General features: G+C 42.3%; 1 protein-coding gene across 1 annotated transcript; it reads right to left on the reverse strand.

Annotated features, from left to right (window-relative positions):
• Positions 1–4,983: 4,983 nt before the first annotated feature.
• BTBD1 (BTB domain containing 1) lies at positions 4,984–16,970 on the reverse strand. The gene is made up of 8 exons (XM_053365126.1): positions 16,540–16,970; positions 13,543–13,699; positions 12,508–12,613; positions 11,775–11,972; positions 9,974–10,166; positions 8,130–8,217; positions 5,925–6,071; positions 4,984–5,684 (listed from the first exon to the last, which is right to left on the reverse strand). Exons 1-8 carry the CDS (start codon positions 16,953–16,955, stop codon positions 5,526–5,528), a joined length of 1,464 nt encoding a protein of 487 aa, XP_053221101.1. The 5' UTR covers positions 16,956–16,970; the 3' UTR covers positions 4,984–5,525.
• Positions 16,971–18,449: the final 1,479 nt, after the last annotated feature.

Raw genomic sequence — 18,449 nt, forward strand, 5'->3', positions numbered from 1 at the left:
GACCATATCAGAGCCCCATGCCTCCTTCTCAAAGTCCAGCACCTCAATTACCTGACTTTGGGGAGGCAATATAAGGGCTGGGGGGAGTCAAAGGTGGTTGATGGCCACAAAAAAAGCCTTGAAGGCTGCATGTGGCCCTTGGCCTTCGCATTGCACCACCATGCTCCAAGCCAAACCTTATCTTAGTACAGAGTAGCATGGGGTCAAGAATAACCAGGGAGGTGGAGCAAAGCAGTTGCAAGCTTCTCTCCTGCAAGATTTGAGTTAGCATGATGTGCAAGCCAAGCCATGGTGTTAAAAACATCTTAAGGTGTAAACCAGAAAGACAGGGAACCCATGGTCCACCTAATGTTATTGGTCTGCAACTCCCAGCTTCCTTCACAATGCTTGATGGGGCTGATGGAGGAAGTCTGTTTTTTATCCTTTCTACTTTAATTTTTTAAAAAAAAATTATGGCAAAACGTTCTAAGGGTCTAGGCACAAGGTGATGAGAAGCATTCAGTCTCCCAACCCATCCAAGTCCTAAAGGTAAAGGTAAAGGGACCCTGACCATTAGGTCCAGTCACAGACTCTGGGCTTGCGGCGCTCATCTTGCTTTATTGGCCCAGGGATCAGCCGTACAGCTTCTGGGTCATGTGGCCAGCATGACTAAGCCGCTTCTGGCGAACCAGAGCAGCACATGGAAATGCCGTTGACCTTCCCACTGGAGCGGTATCTATTTATCTACTTGCACTTTGACGTGCTTTCGAACTGCTAGGTTGGCAGGAGCAGGGACTGAGCAACGGGAGCTCACCCCATAGCGGGGATTCGAACTGCCAACCTTCTGATTGGCAAGTCCTAGGCTCTGTGGTTTAACCCACAGCGCCACCCACGTCCCAACCCGGCCTAATCTTGCTTAGCTTCCACAACTGGGTAACATTTATGGTAGTATGGTCACATGTGATTTAGTCATAAATCCAGGTACAGAGATTTTTCTAGGGCTGACACTTTTCACATATGGTACTAACCACCTCAACAGAAAAGGCAGCATTTCAGACACTTGTGATATGTAATACAGCAGCTGCTTGCTTTGCTGAAGTTTCACACAGTGAGGTATGCATCACAGACATTTGTGGCACATTTTCAATGAGATCTTCTCAAAGATGAAGTCACCTCTATCTTTTTCACTAGCCTGATCCATAGCTCACTGAATGAGCAGAGGCATGCATTAATGATCAAAGCAGCTTTGAAAAATGCTGCTGTGAAAGCAGCTTCCAATCAAATCACCATGGAACTAGTTTTTGAGGCCAAGGGAACTTTGCAATCCTGTTCCTTTTTACCTCTGAGAAAGGCCCATTACTCAGCACAATGGTATTTTTAAAGTAGATTTTGCAATGCAGAGTAAGAATTAAAGTGACAAGCTTTTCGTTGTTGTTGTTGTTTAGTCGTTTAGTCGTGTCCGACTCTTCGTGACCCCATGGACCAGAGCACGCCAGGCACCTCTGTCCTCCACTACCTCCCGCAGTTTGGTCAGACTCATGTTTGTGGCTTCGAGAACACTATCCAACCATCTCATCCTCTGTCGCCCCCTTCTCCTTGTGCCCTCCATGTTTCCCAGCATCAGTGTCTTCTCCAGGGAGTCTTCTCTTCTCATGAGGTGGCCAAAGTACTGGAGCCTCAGCTTCACGATCTGTCCTTCCAGTGAGCACTCAGGGCTGATTTCATTAAGAATGGATGCGTTTGATCTTCTTGCAGTCCATGGGACTCTCAAGAGTCTTCTCCAGCACCATAATTCAAAAGCATCATTTCTTCGGCGATCAGCCTTCTTTATGGTCCAGCTCTCACTTCCATACATCACTACTGGGAAAACCATGGCTTTAACTATACGGACCTTTGTTGTCAAGGTGACGTCTCTACTTCTCCAGATGCTGTCTAGGCCTGTCATTGCCCTTCTCCCAAGAAGCAGGCGTCTTTTAATTTCGTGGCTGCTGTCACCATCTGCAGTGATCATGGAGCCCAAGAAAGTAAAATCTCTCACTGCCTCCATTTCTTCCCCTTCTATTTGCCAGGAGGTGATGGGACCAGTGGCCATGATCTTCGTTTTTTTGATGTTGAGCCTCAGACCATATTTTGCGCTCTCCTCTTTCACCCTCATTAAAAGGTTCTTTAATTCCTCCTCACTTTCTGCCATCAAGGTTGTGTCATCTGCATATCTGAGGTTGTTGATATTTCTTCCGGCAATCTTAATTCCAGCTTGGGATTCATCCAGCCCAGCCTTTCGCATGATGTATTCTGCGTATAAATTAAATAAGCAGGGAGACAAAATACAGCCTTGTCGTACGCCTTTCCCAATTTTGAACCAATCAGTTGTTCCATATCCAGTTCTAACTGTAGCTTCTTGTCCCACATAGAGATTTCTCAGGAGACAGATGAGGTGATCAGGCACTCCCATTTCTTTAAGAACTTGCCATAGTTTGCTGTGGTCGACACAGTCAAAGGCTTTTGCATAGTCAATGAAGCAGAAGTAGATGTCTTTCTGGAACTCTCTAGCTTTCTCCATAATCCAGCGCATGTTTGCAATTTGGTCTCTGGTTCCTCTGCCTCTTCTAAATCCAGCTTGCACTTCTGGGAGTTCTCGATCCACATACTGTTTGAGCCTTCCTTGTAGAATTTTAAGCATAACCTTGCTAGCGTGTGAAATGAGTGCAATTGTGCGGTAGTTGGAGCATTCTTTGGCACTGCCCTTCTTTGGGATTGGGATTGGATCTTCTCCAATCTTCTGGCCACTGCTGAGTTTTCCAAATTTGCTGGCATATTGAGTGTAGCACCTTAACAGCATCATCTTTTAAAATTTTAAATAGTTCAGCTGGAATACCATCACTTCCACTGGCCTTGTTATTTGCAGTGCTTTCTAAGGCCCATTTGACTTCACTTTCCAGGATGTCTGGCTCAAGGTCAGCAACCACACTACCTGGGTATACCTGGTATAATTCCTCTGTGTATTCTTGCCACCTCTTCTTGATGTCTTCTGCTTCTGTTAGGTCCTTACCACTTTTGTCCTTTATTATGGTAATCTTTGTACGAAATGTTCCTTTCATATCTCCAATTTTCTTGAACAGATCTCTGGTTCTTCTTATTCTGTTGTTTTCCTCTATTTGTTTGCATTGCTCGTTTAAGAAGGCCTTCTTGTCTCTCCTTGCTATTCTTTGGAAATCTGCATTCAATTTCCTGTATCTTTCACTATCTCCCTCGCATTTTGCTTGCCTTCTCTCCTCCGCTATTTGTAAGGCCTCGTTGGACAGCCACTTTGCTTTCTTGCATTTCCTTTTCATTGGGATGGTTTTCGTTGCTGCCTCCTGTACAATGTTACGAGCCTCCATCCATAGTTCTTCAGGCACTCTGTCCACCAAATCTAAATCCTTAAACCTGTTCGTCACTTCCACTGTGTATTCATAAGGGATTTGACTTAGATTGTATCTTACCGGCCCAGTGGTTTTTCCTACTTTCTTCAGTTTAAGCTTGAATTTTGCTATAAGAAGCTGATGATCTGAGCCACAGTCAGCTCCAGGTCTTGTTTTTGCTGACTGTATAGAGCTTCTCCATCTTTGGCTGCAGAGAATATAATCAATCTGATTTCGATACTGCCCATCTGGTGATGTCCATGTGTAGAGTCGTCTCTTGTGTTGTTGAAAAAGCGTGTTTGTGATGACCAGCTTGTTCTCTTGACAGAACTCTATTAGCCTTTGCCCTGCTTCGTTTTGATCTCCAAGGCCAAACTTGCCAGTTGTTCCTTTTATCTCTTGATTCCCTACTTTAGCATTCCAATCCCCTATAATGAGAAGAACATCCTTCTTTGGTGTCACTTCTATAAGGTCTTGTAAGTCTTCATAGAATTGGTCTATTTCAGTTTCTTCAGCACCAGTGGTTGGTGCATAAACTTGGATTACTGTGATGTTAAAAGGTCTGCCTTGGATTCGTATCGAGATCATTCTATCATTTTTGAGATTGCATCCCAGTACAGCTTTCGCCACTCTTTTGTTGACTATGAGGGCCACTCCATTTCTTTTACGGGTTTCTTGCCCACAGTAGTAGATGTGATGGTCATCCGAACTGAATTCGCCCATTCCCGTCCATTTTAGTTCACTGATGCCCAGGATGTCAATATTTATTCTTGCCATCTCATTTTTGACCACCTCCAACTTACCCAGGTTCATGGTTCTTACATTCCAGGTTCCTATGCAATATTTTTCTTTACAGCATTGGACTTTCCTTTCGCTTCCAGGCATATCCGCAACTGAGCGTCCTTTCGGCTTTGGCCCAGCCGCTTCATCAGCTCTGGATCTACTTGTACTTGCCCTCCGCTCTTCCCCAGTAGCATGTTGGACGCCTTCCGACCTGAGGGGCTCATCTTCCAGCGTCATAACTTTTATATGCCTGTTGTCTTTGTCCATGGAGTTTTCTTGGCAAGGATACTGGAGTGGCTTGCCGGTTCCTCCTCCAGGTGGATCACGTTTGGTCAAAACTCTCCACTATGACCTGTTCATCTTGTGTGCCCTGCTCGGCGTAGTTCATAGCTTCTCTGAGTTCTTCAAGCCCCTTCGCCACGGCAAGGCAGTGATCCATGAAGGGGGACAAGCTTTTCAGATCCTAGCAAACAGCTATACCTTACTGAGGTGATAAGACTTGTGTTTGAGTTGTAGCATTTCAGACTCTTAAAATGGGCTTGCATGATTTTATATGGGGTATTCTACCTGTACACCAGCCTTTGTCAACCTAGTGCCCTCCAGATGTTTTGAACAACTTCCATTGTGAGACTAAGTATTCTGATCCTTTGGAATCTAGCCAGTATCTTTAATACTTAAAATATATGCCTAGGCTACTTTAAACAATATTCTTAATTACTCCATTTTATATATATACTGAACTACTCAGTAATATGTATGAACAAGTAAGTTTAAAGTGCAGGATTTATTTTTAAGTAACGTATTCCGGGACTATACAAAATTGCTTCCACTCTTCACTTTATTCCAAGGATAGCTTCATACAACTGACTTCTGAATAATATTTCCCCAGCAAAACAGATTTAATTTTATGTACACTGTACTGAGTACAATTACAGAGGCAATTTGTATCAACCTTAATTCGGCTTCTCTTCATAAGTGTTCAGTTTTAAGAATGCAAGTGGTGTATTGTGCAGGAACGCAATCATACCATCCACAAATGATATATCATTTGCAACATGTATATTTCAGGAAAAAATACAAATATTCTGCTCCAGCTTTCAGGTAACGATGGCAGTATATTTAAAGTGATCAAGTTAAATACTTATGTACAGGTAAGAATATTTTAGTTCAAGAACAATTTGGCTGCATACTGCCACTGGAAGTAGTGAATACTAGGTTTTAGTACCTTCCATGTACAATACTTCAGTATCATCATAACACATCCGAGATTATGTATTTACAATGCTTCACAGTATTCTGTATCTTCCATCTGTCCTTTTAATCAAGAGTCAATGCAAAGTTTTACTTCTCAGTTATTTGAAGTTACGTATAAAATATTATTTCTGGTATTTGCCCATCTTCTATTGATGTACCATTGTTGTTACCCGGTGAACTAAAAAAGAAAAAGCAGGTTTTGCTTGAAGTGGGGGACTCGTGGATTACTTTCTTCAATCCCTTTGTGCCATAATGAGAATCAGGGCCCTAAAGAATAATAACAAGATAAGTTTATTTCCTTCTTCTTTACAATACTTTCTAAAGTAAGCAGTAAAGTAAATTAGTGGCAAAGAATTACAATACCAGGAAATATATGCTACAGCGGAGATACTCATTTTAGTAATGAAGAGGCTTATATTATATAAGCCACACATAATCAATACATACAGTCCAGTTTTCTCATCGCTCATGTTTAAAATATTTACAAAATAATTGAGAATATCTTACTTTTAGGGTTGCACAAGCAGTGTAACACACAGTTGGCAGAATCTCTATAGGTTCTTTGAACATCACTCTGAAGGTATTGGCAGTTCCGTCACAGCTAAATCCAGTGTCATTCTGCCCTAGCGTCTGATTTTTCTCATATTCAATTATCTGCAGTAAGACAGCATGGCAAGAAATAAAACAGAAAACACCCTGTGATTTTTTGTTTTAGAAACCACTTCCTACACATTTTATTAAGATGACCAGAACCTGATTTTTGCCACTGGAACCTGTTTCACTCTTCCAGCTACTGGTTGAAACTGAAACCACAGCCTGGGGCTTCAACAAGCAAAGCTTTCACAACCCATAATGCTTAAATTGGGGCTCTAATTGGCACCTGTAATTAATACACAATCTAATACAAGATCTATACTAATAGTTTGTTTCAGGGCATAGTTCAAAGCAATACTGGACCTTTAAAGCCCTAAACGGCCTCGGTCCAGTATACCTGAAGGAGCGTCTCCACCCCCATCATTCTGCCCGGACGCTGAGGTCCAGCGCCGAGGGCCTTCTGGCGGTTCCCTCATTGCGAGAAGCAAAGCTACAGGGAACCAGGCAGAGGGCCTTCTCGGTAGTGGCGCCCGCCCTGTGGAACGCCCTTCCAGCAGATGTCAAAGAGATAAACAACTACCTGACATTCAGAAGACATCTTAAGGCAGCCCTGTTCAGGGAAGTTTTTAACGTGTGATATTTTACTGTATTTTTGGTTTTTATGGAAGCCGCCCAGAGTGGCTGGGGAGACCCAGCCAGATGGGCGGGGTATAAATAATAAATTATTATTATTATTATTATCAAAGCCAACTTCAGAAGCTCTTCCTCAGATGCTCCTTCTGTCATAGGTAAGACAAAAGGGGTTTTGCTCTGTCTTTGGAATGCCTTCCCCAATCAGATTTGTCTAAATTTCTGTGGTGGCTCCCCATTTGTGGAATGTTCTTTCCAGGGAGGTTCAGCTGGCGCCCTCATTATACACCTTTAGGCGCCAAGTGAAAATATTCCTTTTCACGATATTGAAAAGAAAGATGTGAAGTTATTTAGATATGCAGTTACAGCAGCCAGAATCTTGATGGCCCAAAAATGGAAACAGGAAGAAATGCCAACGAGGGAAGAATGGAGAATGAAATTGATCGAATATGCAGAAATGGACAAATTAACGTGTAAAATTCGAAACCAACGCGATCAGAGATTCACCGAGGACTGGAATAAATTTACAGAGTATATCAAAACTGTGTGTGATCAGGAAATAACGCTTGTTGGATTTCAGGAAGCTCTGTGAAAAGAATAGATAGGAATGCTGCTTAAAGGAAAAGATAAAATAAGGATTGTTAAAGTGCAACATAAATTTAAGGAATGTGAAAAGTTGTGATAAATATGGAAATTGTCAGATAGGCTGATGGAAGTCTACAAGATGTATAAGTTAAATTGGATGTTAAATTGTAAATGGAATGGTTATTGGAAATTTGAATAAAAATTAATTATAAAAAAAGAAGAAAATATTCCTTTTCAACCAGGCCTTCAGCTGATTGACATCCAATACCCTTGTCAATGTGTTGTGGGAGGGAGATTATTGGTTTGTTGCTGTTCTTATTTTTACTATCTGCTTTGTGGTTTTCATATTGTAATTTTATGTTGTGAACCACCCTGCCATCTATGGAGGAAGGGTGGTATACAAATTTAATAAATATTTATGATAAGATAATGATAATAATAATTGATTTTGAAAGTCATCCATTAAAATATTCTGGATTTCTTGATAACTATTTATTCAAGTACTGGCATACATAATTTTTTTGCCAAGCACAATTTTTTTCTCCATAAGCCCTGTAGTACCTTAACAGAAGATCTGAAAACGTAATTCACACACAGTTCAGTAATTTAGGTAGTACTCCCCTTGAAACACTCCAGATATATCAAGATAGCAATACTCAAAGTGGGTGGGTAGGTGTATTCCACAAGCAAGTTCCAACATGGCAAGTTTGAGTGGAAAGCCAGTTCCACAGGACCATAAGTAAGAAACCCTGCCTCAGTAATCTACTGATCCAATATCCCAAAATGATGAAACTTTGAACAGACCATCCCTGGCCAATTTAGTTAAATTAATGAACTATTTACACGTTTTGGTGCCTAAGGAAAATGTGTCACTCATTAAGCACGTAGAAAGCATGATGGTACCTGTATATTAACTTGGTAATCCGTGGGTCCATGAATAGAACCATACAATCCAAATCCCACTATCGAAATCCTTCTATTAACGGTGAACCTTAAAAAGAGAAAATAAAGAATTTGTTGTTGTTGTTTAGTCGTGTTTGACTCTTTGTGACCCCATAGACAATAGAGGGAAGTAAATGTATTTGAAATATGAAGAGAAAAATGTAATTGACTAGTGTTAAAATTTCCAAATAAGGGTTGAATTCCTAAACTACAGTTGTTTCTACCTTTATTTTGCACTGGAATAAGCTAGAAGTGTACAAATTCCAGTTCTGCCACATGCTTAAAAAGATACCTGTGCCAAACTACTGTCAAATGAGACCATATTTACCTAACAGATTTTCTTCTCCCTCACCAGCTTCATCATATGCCAAGATCTCCAGAAAAGATCAGCTCAGGCTTCTGTTTGTCTGACAAATAGGGGCAAAGGGCATAATCCCCTCAGCAGGACTCCCTCCCCTTCTGAATCCCCTCCCCAGAAAGACTTGCAAAGTCAGTTCTGTTCTCATCTTCTGAAAATGAAGTTAAAATGCTTATTTCATCAGGGATTCAGAGGGCAATATAGACTACTTTAAAAAGAAAAATAGGAACTATTTGATTTGCTGCTAGTAGTTTTATCAGTTGTGGGGGGGGGGGCTTAGTGATTCAATTCAGGAGTTGTTTTATTCCAATGTCTGCTATCATTATTATTATTTACATTTCTTAGACTCCTTTCTCAAAACAATACCCAAGGTACTTACACAAACATTTAAACAATATTTCTAATAGTAATTAGGCTGTATAAAACCAACTCCTCCCAATACAAATTAACAAAATCAACACTGGAACAACAATAATAAAAGGGACAAAACATCCCATCTCATGGTACTTAACCTGGTATTGTAAGCAACCTCTTGAACTTGCCTAAATGTTAGAAGCTTTGGCCCTTCTTTTAATGCCCTTTTATACAAATATTTAACTGATCCCCATTATCTTTAGTGAAATACTACAAGTCAACACACAAGAGCATATGGTGCAACAGCATAGTGTGCTAAACATAAGCTTCAAGCAGTCTCTTCTGAAGAAGACCTCACTGTGCTTTTGTAAGCACCTGGGCCAGGATTCAGAGAGCTGTATAACCAGTTCTATGCACCCAAAAGAGGCACTAGGCTTTCTTTTTCCTTTTTAAACAGCAGCCACCCATGCCACATGGCAAGCTGTTTTTGAAACTTAGGGTACTTTCAACCGTACCACAACAGTTGTGGCATGGTATTTTGCAGGGTAGGCTCAACAGCTTACAAAGCAAAAACATGTTTCCCCTAGTAGCTCTTTAGGTCCCAGCCACCATTAAGTAAATATATATTGAACAAACCGAGTGTCAAATAATAATCTATTGAATCGGACTAAGGGCCAATGAAACTACATGCACACAGCCTTAATGAATTTGACCCCAAACCTATCAGCCAGTGTTTACACCCAATAAGAAGAACATTTATTATAGGCAGAACAGTGCATCTTTTACCTAGTCTCCATGCAATCCCAAAGCCACAAGAGAAACCTTCCATGTCATAGCCCAAAGTGTGTTTATTTGAGCATCAATGTGCTGCCATACGATTCCCTACATGAGTTATCCAATCCTGTGTGAAAAGCCAAACAGCAGAAAAAGCATCCTTAGCCATGCTTTCTTCTTTAATGTGTCTATGATGGCAGGGAAAATACATGCCTTCATGGCCAGCTACTAAGTTGCTAACTGAGCAATAATATTTTGGAAGGTTTCTCCTAATTGGGATAGGCTAATCACACGAGTTCCCCTGAAAATGGACCAATACCTGATCCTGTCACTTGTTCCACTGTAACCCCAGCGGCTCTCCACTTGCTGGAATCTATTTATGCTGCATTCCTTTCCTCTAAGACAGCATCTTGGTCGGTCAATATAGTCAACTCTAGGCTTAGGGTTGACTGTAAAATGCAGAAAGAGATTTACTACTTCCCGATCTGACAAAATTCCAGACTGAGCAGGACCTGGAAAAAAAGGCAGTGCAACTGAGCTGAATATATTCTATATACTAGGAGGCTGACTGAGAAATGTTCTTGAGGCAACTATTACTTTATAAGCCTATTTTTTTCACAGCAATCCCACTGCTAGATTGTAGCTGTTTAACTTGGATTAACTAATCTGGGCTATAAACGGAGAATGACCAACATGCTTCAAGAGAAGGCTGACAAGATCCAAAAACTCCAACCAAAAAATAGCTTGTGAATCAAGCTTGTTATCTGCTAGCATACGCTCTAATGTTTTTTAAGATAAAATTAATATAAGCATTGGGATAAAAGGTTTGAATGTCCACCTCAGCTAGTCTGAAATATGTTGTGTTAGCCACAGTAGCTTTACTGAATAAGACTTCTTCCACAACACACAGGTTAGACTTGAGAACTATTTGTACTAGTAGTACTTTGGCAATTAAGATTTGTATTATGAGTGATTATTTTCCATGATATATGGTCTATAGATCTGTGTTCACGCTGCCAAATTTGCCATTGGCAATAGACTTAAACAGGATGAAACACTTAATTATTCTGGTTTAACTGGTTTGTATATTGCAGACACACACACAAAAGAACCATTTTAGCAGTGTGACTTGTGAAATAGGTAAAACCAGGTGTTTAGTTTTATATGATTCTCAACCAGTTAAATCAGAAATATAAAACACAAAGTTATTACAATATATAAAATTAAATACATGTAAATTTAAATGCAAGGTGTTTTTTAAAAACAACAACAACCCTGAAACATCGTAATTTTTTAAAAAACTGAAACATCATAATTATGGTCCTTTGTTGTGCCTAAGGCAAATATCCCAAGTGAAAACAACACATGAAGCCAACAGATTTGTTTTTAAGTGCTTCATCCAATGTTCAACCTCTGACATGACTAAATTGTCTTGTAAAAGAAGTAAGTTCCAGAGGGTTCAATGAGACTTGCTCCCAGGTAAATAAGCCATTATCTGTGGATGGTTTGTATCTTTTAGTGCAAGCTACTTTCCATTTTTTTACAGGATCTAACTACTGCAGGATGTATCGCACACATTTGCTTTCCATCCTACAAGAGACCCTTCCCATTTTTGAAAGCAGACAGCCTGTCAATGAGGCACAAATTTTGTCTTCCACTATAAAAATGATTAAATTAATTGACGATAACTGTTCCCATAGGCAATTCTCATTATTGGCAGCTAACATCTTAACTGCAGGGATTAAACAAAAAATGAATGAGCAACATTACAAATATGATTTAACAAAATCTGGAGAATAAAGCTGCAGTCTTATGCAGATTTTCTGAGAAGCAGGTCTTATTGAGATCAACAAGGCTTATTTCAACATAAACATCACTGGATCAAGCTGCAAGAGCATCACAAAAATACAAAAAAGTCAGATTTCTGAGCAAACAAAATATACTGTATTGTTTTCTTGCAACTTTTCTCGCACCAATGACCATGTTGTTAAACATAGATGATTTAATCTCTAGTAAAAGGGCCAATAGAACTGGAACCTTAGCATATATTTTAGACATTATATCTAAAAACATAGAGAACCTTTCACTTTTTGCAACAATGAAGCCAGCCATACAGTTACCTGCTGCAAACTCTTCAATAGTCATCAGTGGAAAGCGGATTAAGGAGAGGGCTTTGCCAAGCACTTTCTGCTTATTGGCAGATGTGACGGGCAATTGCTGTCTTTGACATTCTGCTTCAGCCCAGCGAACAACAGCTCCAAAAAGTCTACTTTCACGAATACTTAGTGTGTCTCTTTCCAATACTGCACACAAAGTGTCTGAAGAAGATGAATCAAGTTACTTGCGAACTGAGGACTCCATCCCCTCCCCACTTCTGCCCAGAAAATTCACTGCTATTGAATGCCTTTTAAAGTTACTACATAAACTAGCTTTCTCAGCCTATACTCCTTAAATTAATTTGACAATATAGTTGATACAAACTTTTTTAAAAAACTGTGCTGTCCTTCATCTGAAGATTACAGGGCAGTTTACAATATAAAACAAAAAAATGCACATCATAATAACAAACAAAAATAATAATCCCCCCCACACAGATTACATAGGACCTAATTAAAAAGAAACTCAGTGGGAATGTGCATTCAGTTGGAGTGCAAAATCTAGTACTAATCTCCCCTAAAATGGTCAAGACAATCAGGCTAGCTTGGAAAGTTAAATGCCCAACTAAAATCACCCATTAACAAAGAATGTGGATCTTTTTGGATCAACATGTGAGAAGGGATAGCAAAAATACTATCAGTTAAGTTCTCAGCCTAGTCCTTCAAAAAGAACATAAATGGTTAGAGGGCTACTTACCTATATCAATATCTGTGAACCCTTCTGCACTTATTGCATCCATAGTACTTTTGTCTATTGTGTCAAGACAGAGACTAGCTAGTTGTGGTTCATCAAATAAACGAGCCTATGCAAGAGAGATTTACTTAGAATTATTTTGCAAATTCTGTATTGCAGACAGCTAATAGAAACAGTTTCCAACATAAAATAACAAAAAACAATTTCTACAAAACCAACTTTAATTTCACACTGCTGCTCCCAACATTAACATGTTTTGTAAACAAAACTCCATTTGCTACCTTCAATCCTTGCTTGCCTTACTTCTATCAACAGTGACACAAAGCATGACTAATCAGGGTTCCCATTTAATACCAGTTTAAAATCTTGGTTATGAGCTGGCTTCAACCCCTTAGCAACTGGTTACCCTAAGCAGCCTTAACTGTGGGTGGTGGAGAAAAATAGTCACAATTAAGGTAGAAAAGATTTCCCTACCGGCTCCCAGGTCTTCACTGCAGTTAGAAGTGTTTCTGAACTAGCTCTGGGGCATACACAGAATCCTATGCATGCTTAATTTTCAGTGAGTCTAATGGAACAGTGCCTGATAGGCACCAATCTTTAAGAACTGTTAAACATTGTAACTCGTATAGGTTACAGGAGGATGAATTTGATTCTGATACACCAGAGGCTGATAACACTGAATATCAGAAACCACCAAGCTTCACGCCATTTTCTTCCAATAACAAAAGATGAAAAACTTAACAACTGATCACTAGCTCATGCTGTATTTATAAAACAGTCCTGAATGCTAAGCAATTTGTCTTTCCACAGTGTTGTTCACAACACACACACACACACACACACAGGCTGAATCAGGATCATGAGCAGGAAGCCTTACTCAAATGTGTGAGTTATCATAATTTCCATATTCCAGCATCATTCACAACTGCTTTACTGCGTACATGTTTCTAAGTAAGACGTGCTCAGATCTACGCAATTAGGGAAGTAACAGACACTTATTTCCAGTTAGCTCATTAAGTATGCAAGTCAGCAGGTTACCTGAGTAAGCAGCATAAAGGCATTGTCTGCCCGAAGGTGCTTAGTGAGAAATTCAACACAATGAGCTTCTAAGGCTGGGACAGCGTACTTCTTGGCTGTGTAGAGAGTGGTCATAACGGTTTCAGGACCAATCTGAACTTCATCTGAATACAAAAACCTAGGAATCAAAGAAGAGCAAGTTATGAGAACAGTGCTTGATGACAATTAAGGCAGCCACACTTTATAACATGAAAGGCCCATTGAACTTACTTTGAAGTACATACGCATAGCACTGAGCTGAAAGTCACTCAAGATCCTAATAACCTTTGTTCTGCAGAGCTGGTTCTACAGCATATGACAGGCAATCCTACCCCAAATATTAACGGACAATCTTGACTATCTGCAGAAAGTCAGCAGCTTTACAAACCTGAAAGGTCAGAGATTGCCTTACGATGCAAAAACAGACCAGAAATACTACATTCCTAGAAGAATGGTTTAGAGCTTCTTTGTTACTGACCAGATATAAACTCAGATCCAAGTATTTTGACTTCCAACTATTTTCATCTTGGGCTCTTAGGCTGCATCTTCCAGATCATACACACCACAGCAGCATCTCCACACCCAAAATGTATATTCGATTCAAAATCCACACCAAAACTCTGATCCGCAATAACTGGTTTGAATGAGGAGTTAACATAAAAGGTCAGGCACTAGACAATTCTCTCTGCCGTGCAAAAGAAAAAACTCAAGATTGCAATACCATCTTGTGCAGAGAACAAGCACTGCCAGTTGCTTGACACCACAAGACCTCTATCCATGTCCTCCAAACAGGGAGTGAGACTTCACCAATAGATCTATAAATGCACTCACAGAGGGAGTGTACACTAAATCTTGTGCAGCATGACTTTTTACACAATACCTGGAAGAAGCAATTCCAGGATTGCCATAACTGGCATAATTAAGTGAAGCAAAACCCAACACATTAAGCCCCTGGTTCAAATCTTCCCTCATTAAGCCACTGACCAGTGGGTCTTTCAGGAAATCAAAATCTGTGCCACAGCCTCCAAGGTCACATTCCACAGACCAGGTTACATTTGTTTATTCATAACATTGATTTATATGTCAGTCTTGAATTTAAGCGGTCCCTTGATGGTCACAGGTGACAAGGAGTTCCAAGTGCAGTGACAGAGGTGGGATGGAAGACTCTATCCCTCTTTGGCACCCAATAATACGAATCAAGCAAGCTGTCAGAGGAAGAAAAACCCGTCCATCACATCCAGCTTAGAAAAATATATGCAGAAAGTTAAACTATGGAATTAGCTACCTTAGAATATGGTTAGGGCCACCAACTTAGATGGCTTTAAATGGGGAAGTAGACAAATTCATTAAGGGTAATAGCTTACAAGTTATGATAGCTGTATATTCCTTCAAGTATCAGAGGAGGTATGCATCTGAATGTTAGTTGTTGTCCCATAAGCAGTTGGTTGGCCAATGCGGAAAACAGGATGCTGGACAAGTTGGTCCTCCAGTCTGATCCAATAGGATGGTTCTTGTTTTCTTAAAATGCTGCTGTAGAAAGGACAGTTTCCACTCCCTCCTATACTTATGGTATAGGAGGTATATGGTATGGTATAGCTTATGGCAGTCCAGCTACTTTTGTTGATTATACTCTAAGAACTGCATAGCCACAAGCAAGTTGGGATGTAAATGTCTATATAAAATAACTATGAACAAATATAAATTATTCAGTAAAACATGCTATTTATTTTTACAGGTGTAAAATACTATAAAATATAAATTTAGCACCATAACAACATGAAAAGGGTCCTACTGGATTAACAGCCTTCTCCCATTGTTGTTCCTCGCAAACTGGTAGTCAGAAGCATACTGTGTCCAATACTGGGAAACATAGCCATCATGCTAGCCACAAACAACTGGCTGCCCAACCCCATTTTTATAGCCACCTAAGGCAACACCCACACCATAAATTTAAAGCACTACGCCACTTTAAATGATCATGGCTCCCCTAATGAAGAATCCTGGGAACTGTGTTAAGGGCACTGAGCGTTGCTAGCAGACCTACCTTTTCCTTCCCCAGAACTACAATCCCCCAACAACTCTGGGAACTGCACCTCTGGGAGGGCAATAGAATCATAGAATCATAGAGTTGGAAGGGACCATGTTTGATCGTGTTTTTAATATGCTGTTGGGAGCCGCTCAGTGGCTGGGGAAACCCAGCCAGAAGAGCAGGGTATAAATAATAAATTTATTATCATCATCATCTAGTCCAACCCCCAGCAATGCAGGAATATGCAGCCATCCCACACAGGGAGCGAACCTGCGACCTTGTCAGCACCATGCTCTGACCCACTAGGGATGTGGGTGGCGCTGTGGTCTAAACCACTGAGCCTCTTGGGTTTGCTGATCAGAAAGTCGGCGGTTCGAATCCCAACAACAGGGTGAGCTCCGGTTACTCTGTTGTCCCAGCTCCTGCCAACCTAGCAGTTTGAAAGCACGTCAGTGCAAGCAGATAAATAGGTACCACTGTGGCGGGAACATGAACGGCGTTTCCATGCGCTCTGGTTTCCGTCACGGTGTTCCATTGTGCCAGAAACGGTTCAGTCCTGCTGGCCACATGTCCCAGAAAGCTGTCTGTGGACAAACGCCAGCTCCCTCGCCCTGAAAGCGAGATGAGCGCCACAACCCCATAGTCGCCTTTGACTGGACTTAAGCGTCCAGGGGTCCTTTACCTTTTACCTCTAACCCACTGAGCTATCCAGCTGATGGAAAGGGGGGGGGTCTCCTAAGAGCTCTCAGCACCCTTAACAAATTACAGCCCCACAATTCCTTGGGGAGAAGCCCAAGGACTGTTTTTAAAGCGGTATCATAGCGCTTCGAAGGATGGTGTGGACGCGGCCACATCTTGACAATGCCTCGTGCACGGAGCGTATATCCAGCAGCCACCGCCGTCGCGACCCACCCTTCCTTCCTCCTCCTCCTCCTCCCTCCTCGACGGACCTGAGCAGGGCGAGGAAAGCAGCGGGCTCCACGTCGGGCAGCTCGATCTCGGCCGAGGTGGTGGCCATGCCGCCGTTGAACATGGCGTCGAAGACGGCGCTGCCGGCGGCCAGGACGAAGCGGTGCGCGGGGATGCGTTGCTGGCCCGGCCCGGGCGCGCCTCCTCCGGCCCTCGGCCCGCCTTTGCCCACCACGAAGCGCACGTCGCTCAGCAGCTCGTTGGCGAAGAGGAAGGCGAAGCGCTCCCGGAGAGACCGCTTCGTGGCCTGCCAGTTGTACACCGGCTCGCGCTGCACCACCACGGGGGCCACGGCAGGCGACGACGACGACGAGGCCGCCACGGCGACGCCGGCCGCCGACGCCGCCTCCGAGGGCCCCGACGACGCGGTCGCCTCAGGGCCGCCCGCGGCCGCCATCGCGAACCCTCTTCAGGCCGGCGCACGCGCACTCGAGGCCTCTTGGCTCACAATGGGTGGCCCCCTTCCTCCAAGCTGCGCAGGCGCGGCGCTACGTAGGCAGCGCGGCGACGCACAGCCGGGCTTGGCGCGCCCGAGGCGAAAGCTTGAAAGCGCCTGCGCACAACTCACAGAGCTAAAATGGGAGAGAAGCATTCCATTGTGCGAGTGGGTCGGTTCGTGGTTCACTTTGGGGAAAGGTGGGAGGGGCGTTTGTATTCCGCAGAAATCAGTAGAGTTGCCCAGTGGAGAGTTCCTGCACATTCAGGTTTTGTTTTATTGTTGATTTTAATTTTTGGTTCCTCAGTGTTAATAAAAAGAAGTCATGTCCATCCCTAGTCATTATTCCCATATTGCCAGTGGGGGTCCTGCGAACTAATCCACTGGTAGCCTGACACTTTTCCAAGCTGGGAGCATCTCCAGCATTGCACAGGGCTCTTCGCATAGCTGTCAACTTTTCCCTTTTCTTGCGAGGAATCCTATTCAGAATAAGGGAATCTCCCTTAAAAAAAGGGAAACGTTGACAGCTATGGTTCTTGGGAGGGTAAAGTGAAATTGTCTCCTCGGAAGGAGGATAATATTCATAGTTAAACGTGATTCTATAGGCACTAAAACAGATCTCAAATTATTTCTTTATTTAAAACATTCCCTACATGGTCTTGATTGCAAATGCAATTCTAAAGCAGGTTACAAGTGGCACCTCATTTGCCTCACACAGAGTAGCAACAAGAAATTAAATGCGGGTGGCGCTGTGGGTTAAACCATTGAGCCTAGGACTTGCCAATCAGAAGGTCGGTGGTTCGAATCCCCGCGACAGGGTGAACTCCCGTTGCTCTGTCCCAGCCCCTGCCAACCTAGCAGTTTGAAAGCACGTCGAAGTGCAAGTAGATAAATAGGTACCGCTCTGCCGGGAAGGTAAACCGCGTTTCCATGTGCTGCTCTGGTTTGCCAGAAGCAGCTTAGTCATGCTGGCCACATGACCTGGAAGCTGTCTGTGGACAAAGACCGGCTCCCTCAATTGCAGGATATTTGATATACATGGACACTGTTATAACACATCATTTTCAGATCTATCAGGATCTATCAAAGTCTGTGTTAAATAAAGGGGAAATTGTGTGGTGCTACCCAATTGCTGATGCGGCTGGCGCTGTGGGTTAAACCACAAAGCCTAGGGCTTGCCAATCGGAAGGTCGGTGGATCGAATCCCCGCGACAGGGTGAGCTCCCATTGTTTAGTCCCAGCTCCTGCCAACCTAGCAGTTCAAAAGCATGTCAAGTGCAAGTAGATAAATAGGTAGGTACCACTCCAGCAGGAAGATAAACGGCGTTTCCGTGCACTGCTCTGATTTGCCAGAAGCGGCTTAGTCATGCTGGCCGCATGACCCGGAAACTGTATGCCGGCTCCCTTGGCCAGTAAAGTGAGATGAGCACCGCAACCCCAGAGTTGTCCGCGACT

The sequence above is a fragment of the Podarcis raffonei genome, chromosome 14 (genome assembly GCF_027172205.1).
Source record: "Podarcis raffonei isolate rPodRaf1 chromosome 14, rPodRaf1.pri, whole genome shotgun sequence".
Taxonomy (NCBI): Eukaryota; Metazoa; Chordata; class Lepidosauria; order Squamata; family Lacertidae; genus Podarcis; species Podarcis raffonei.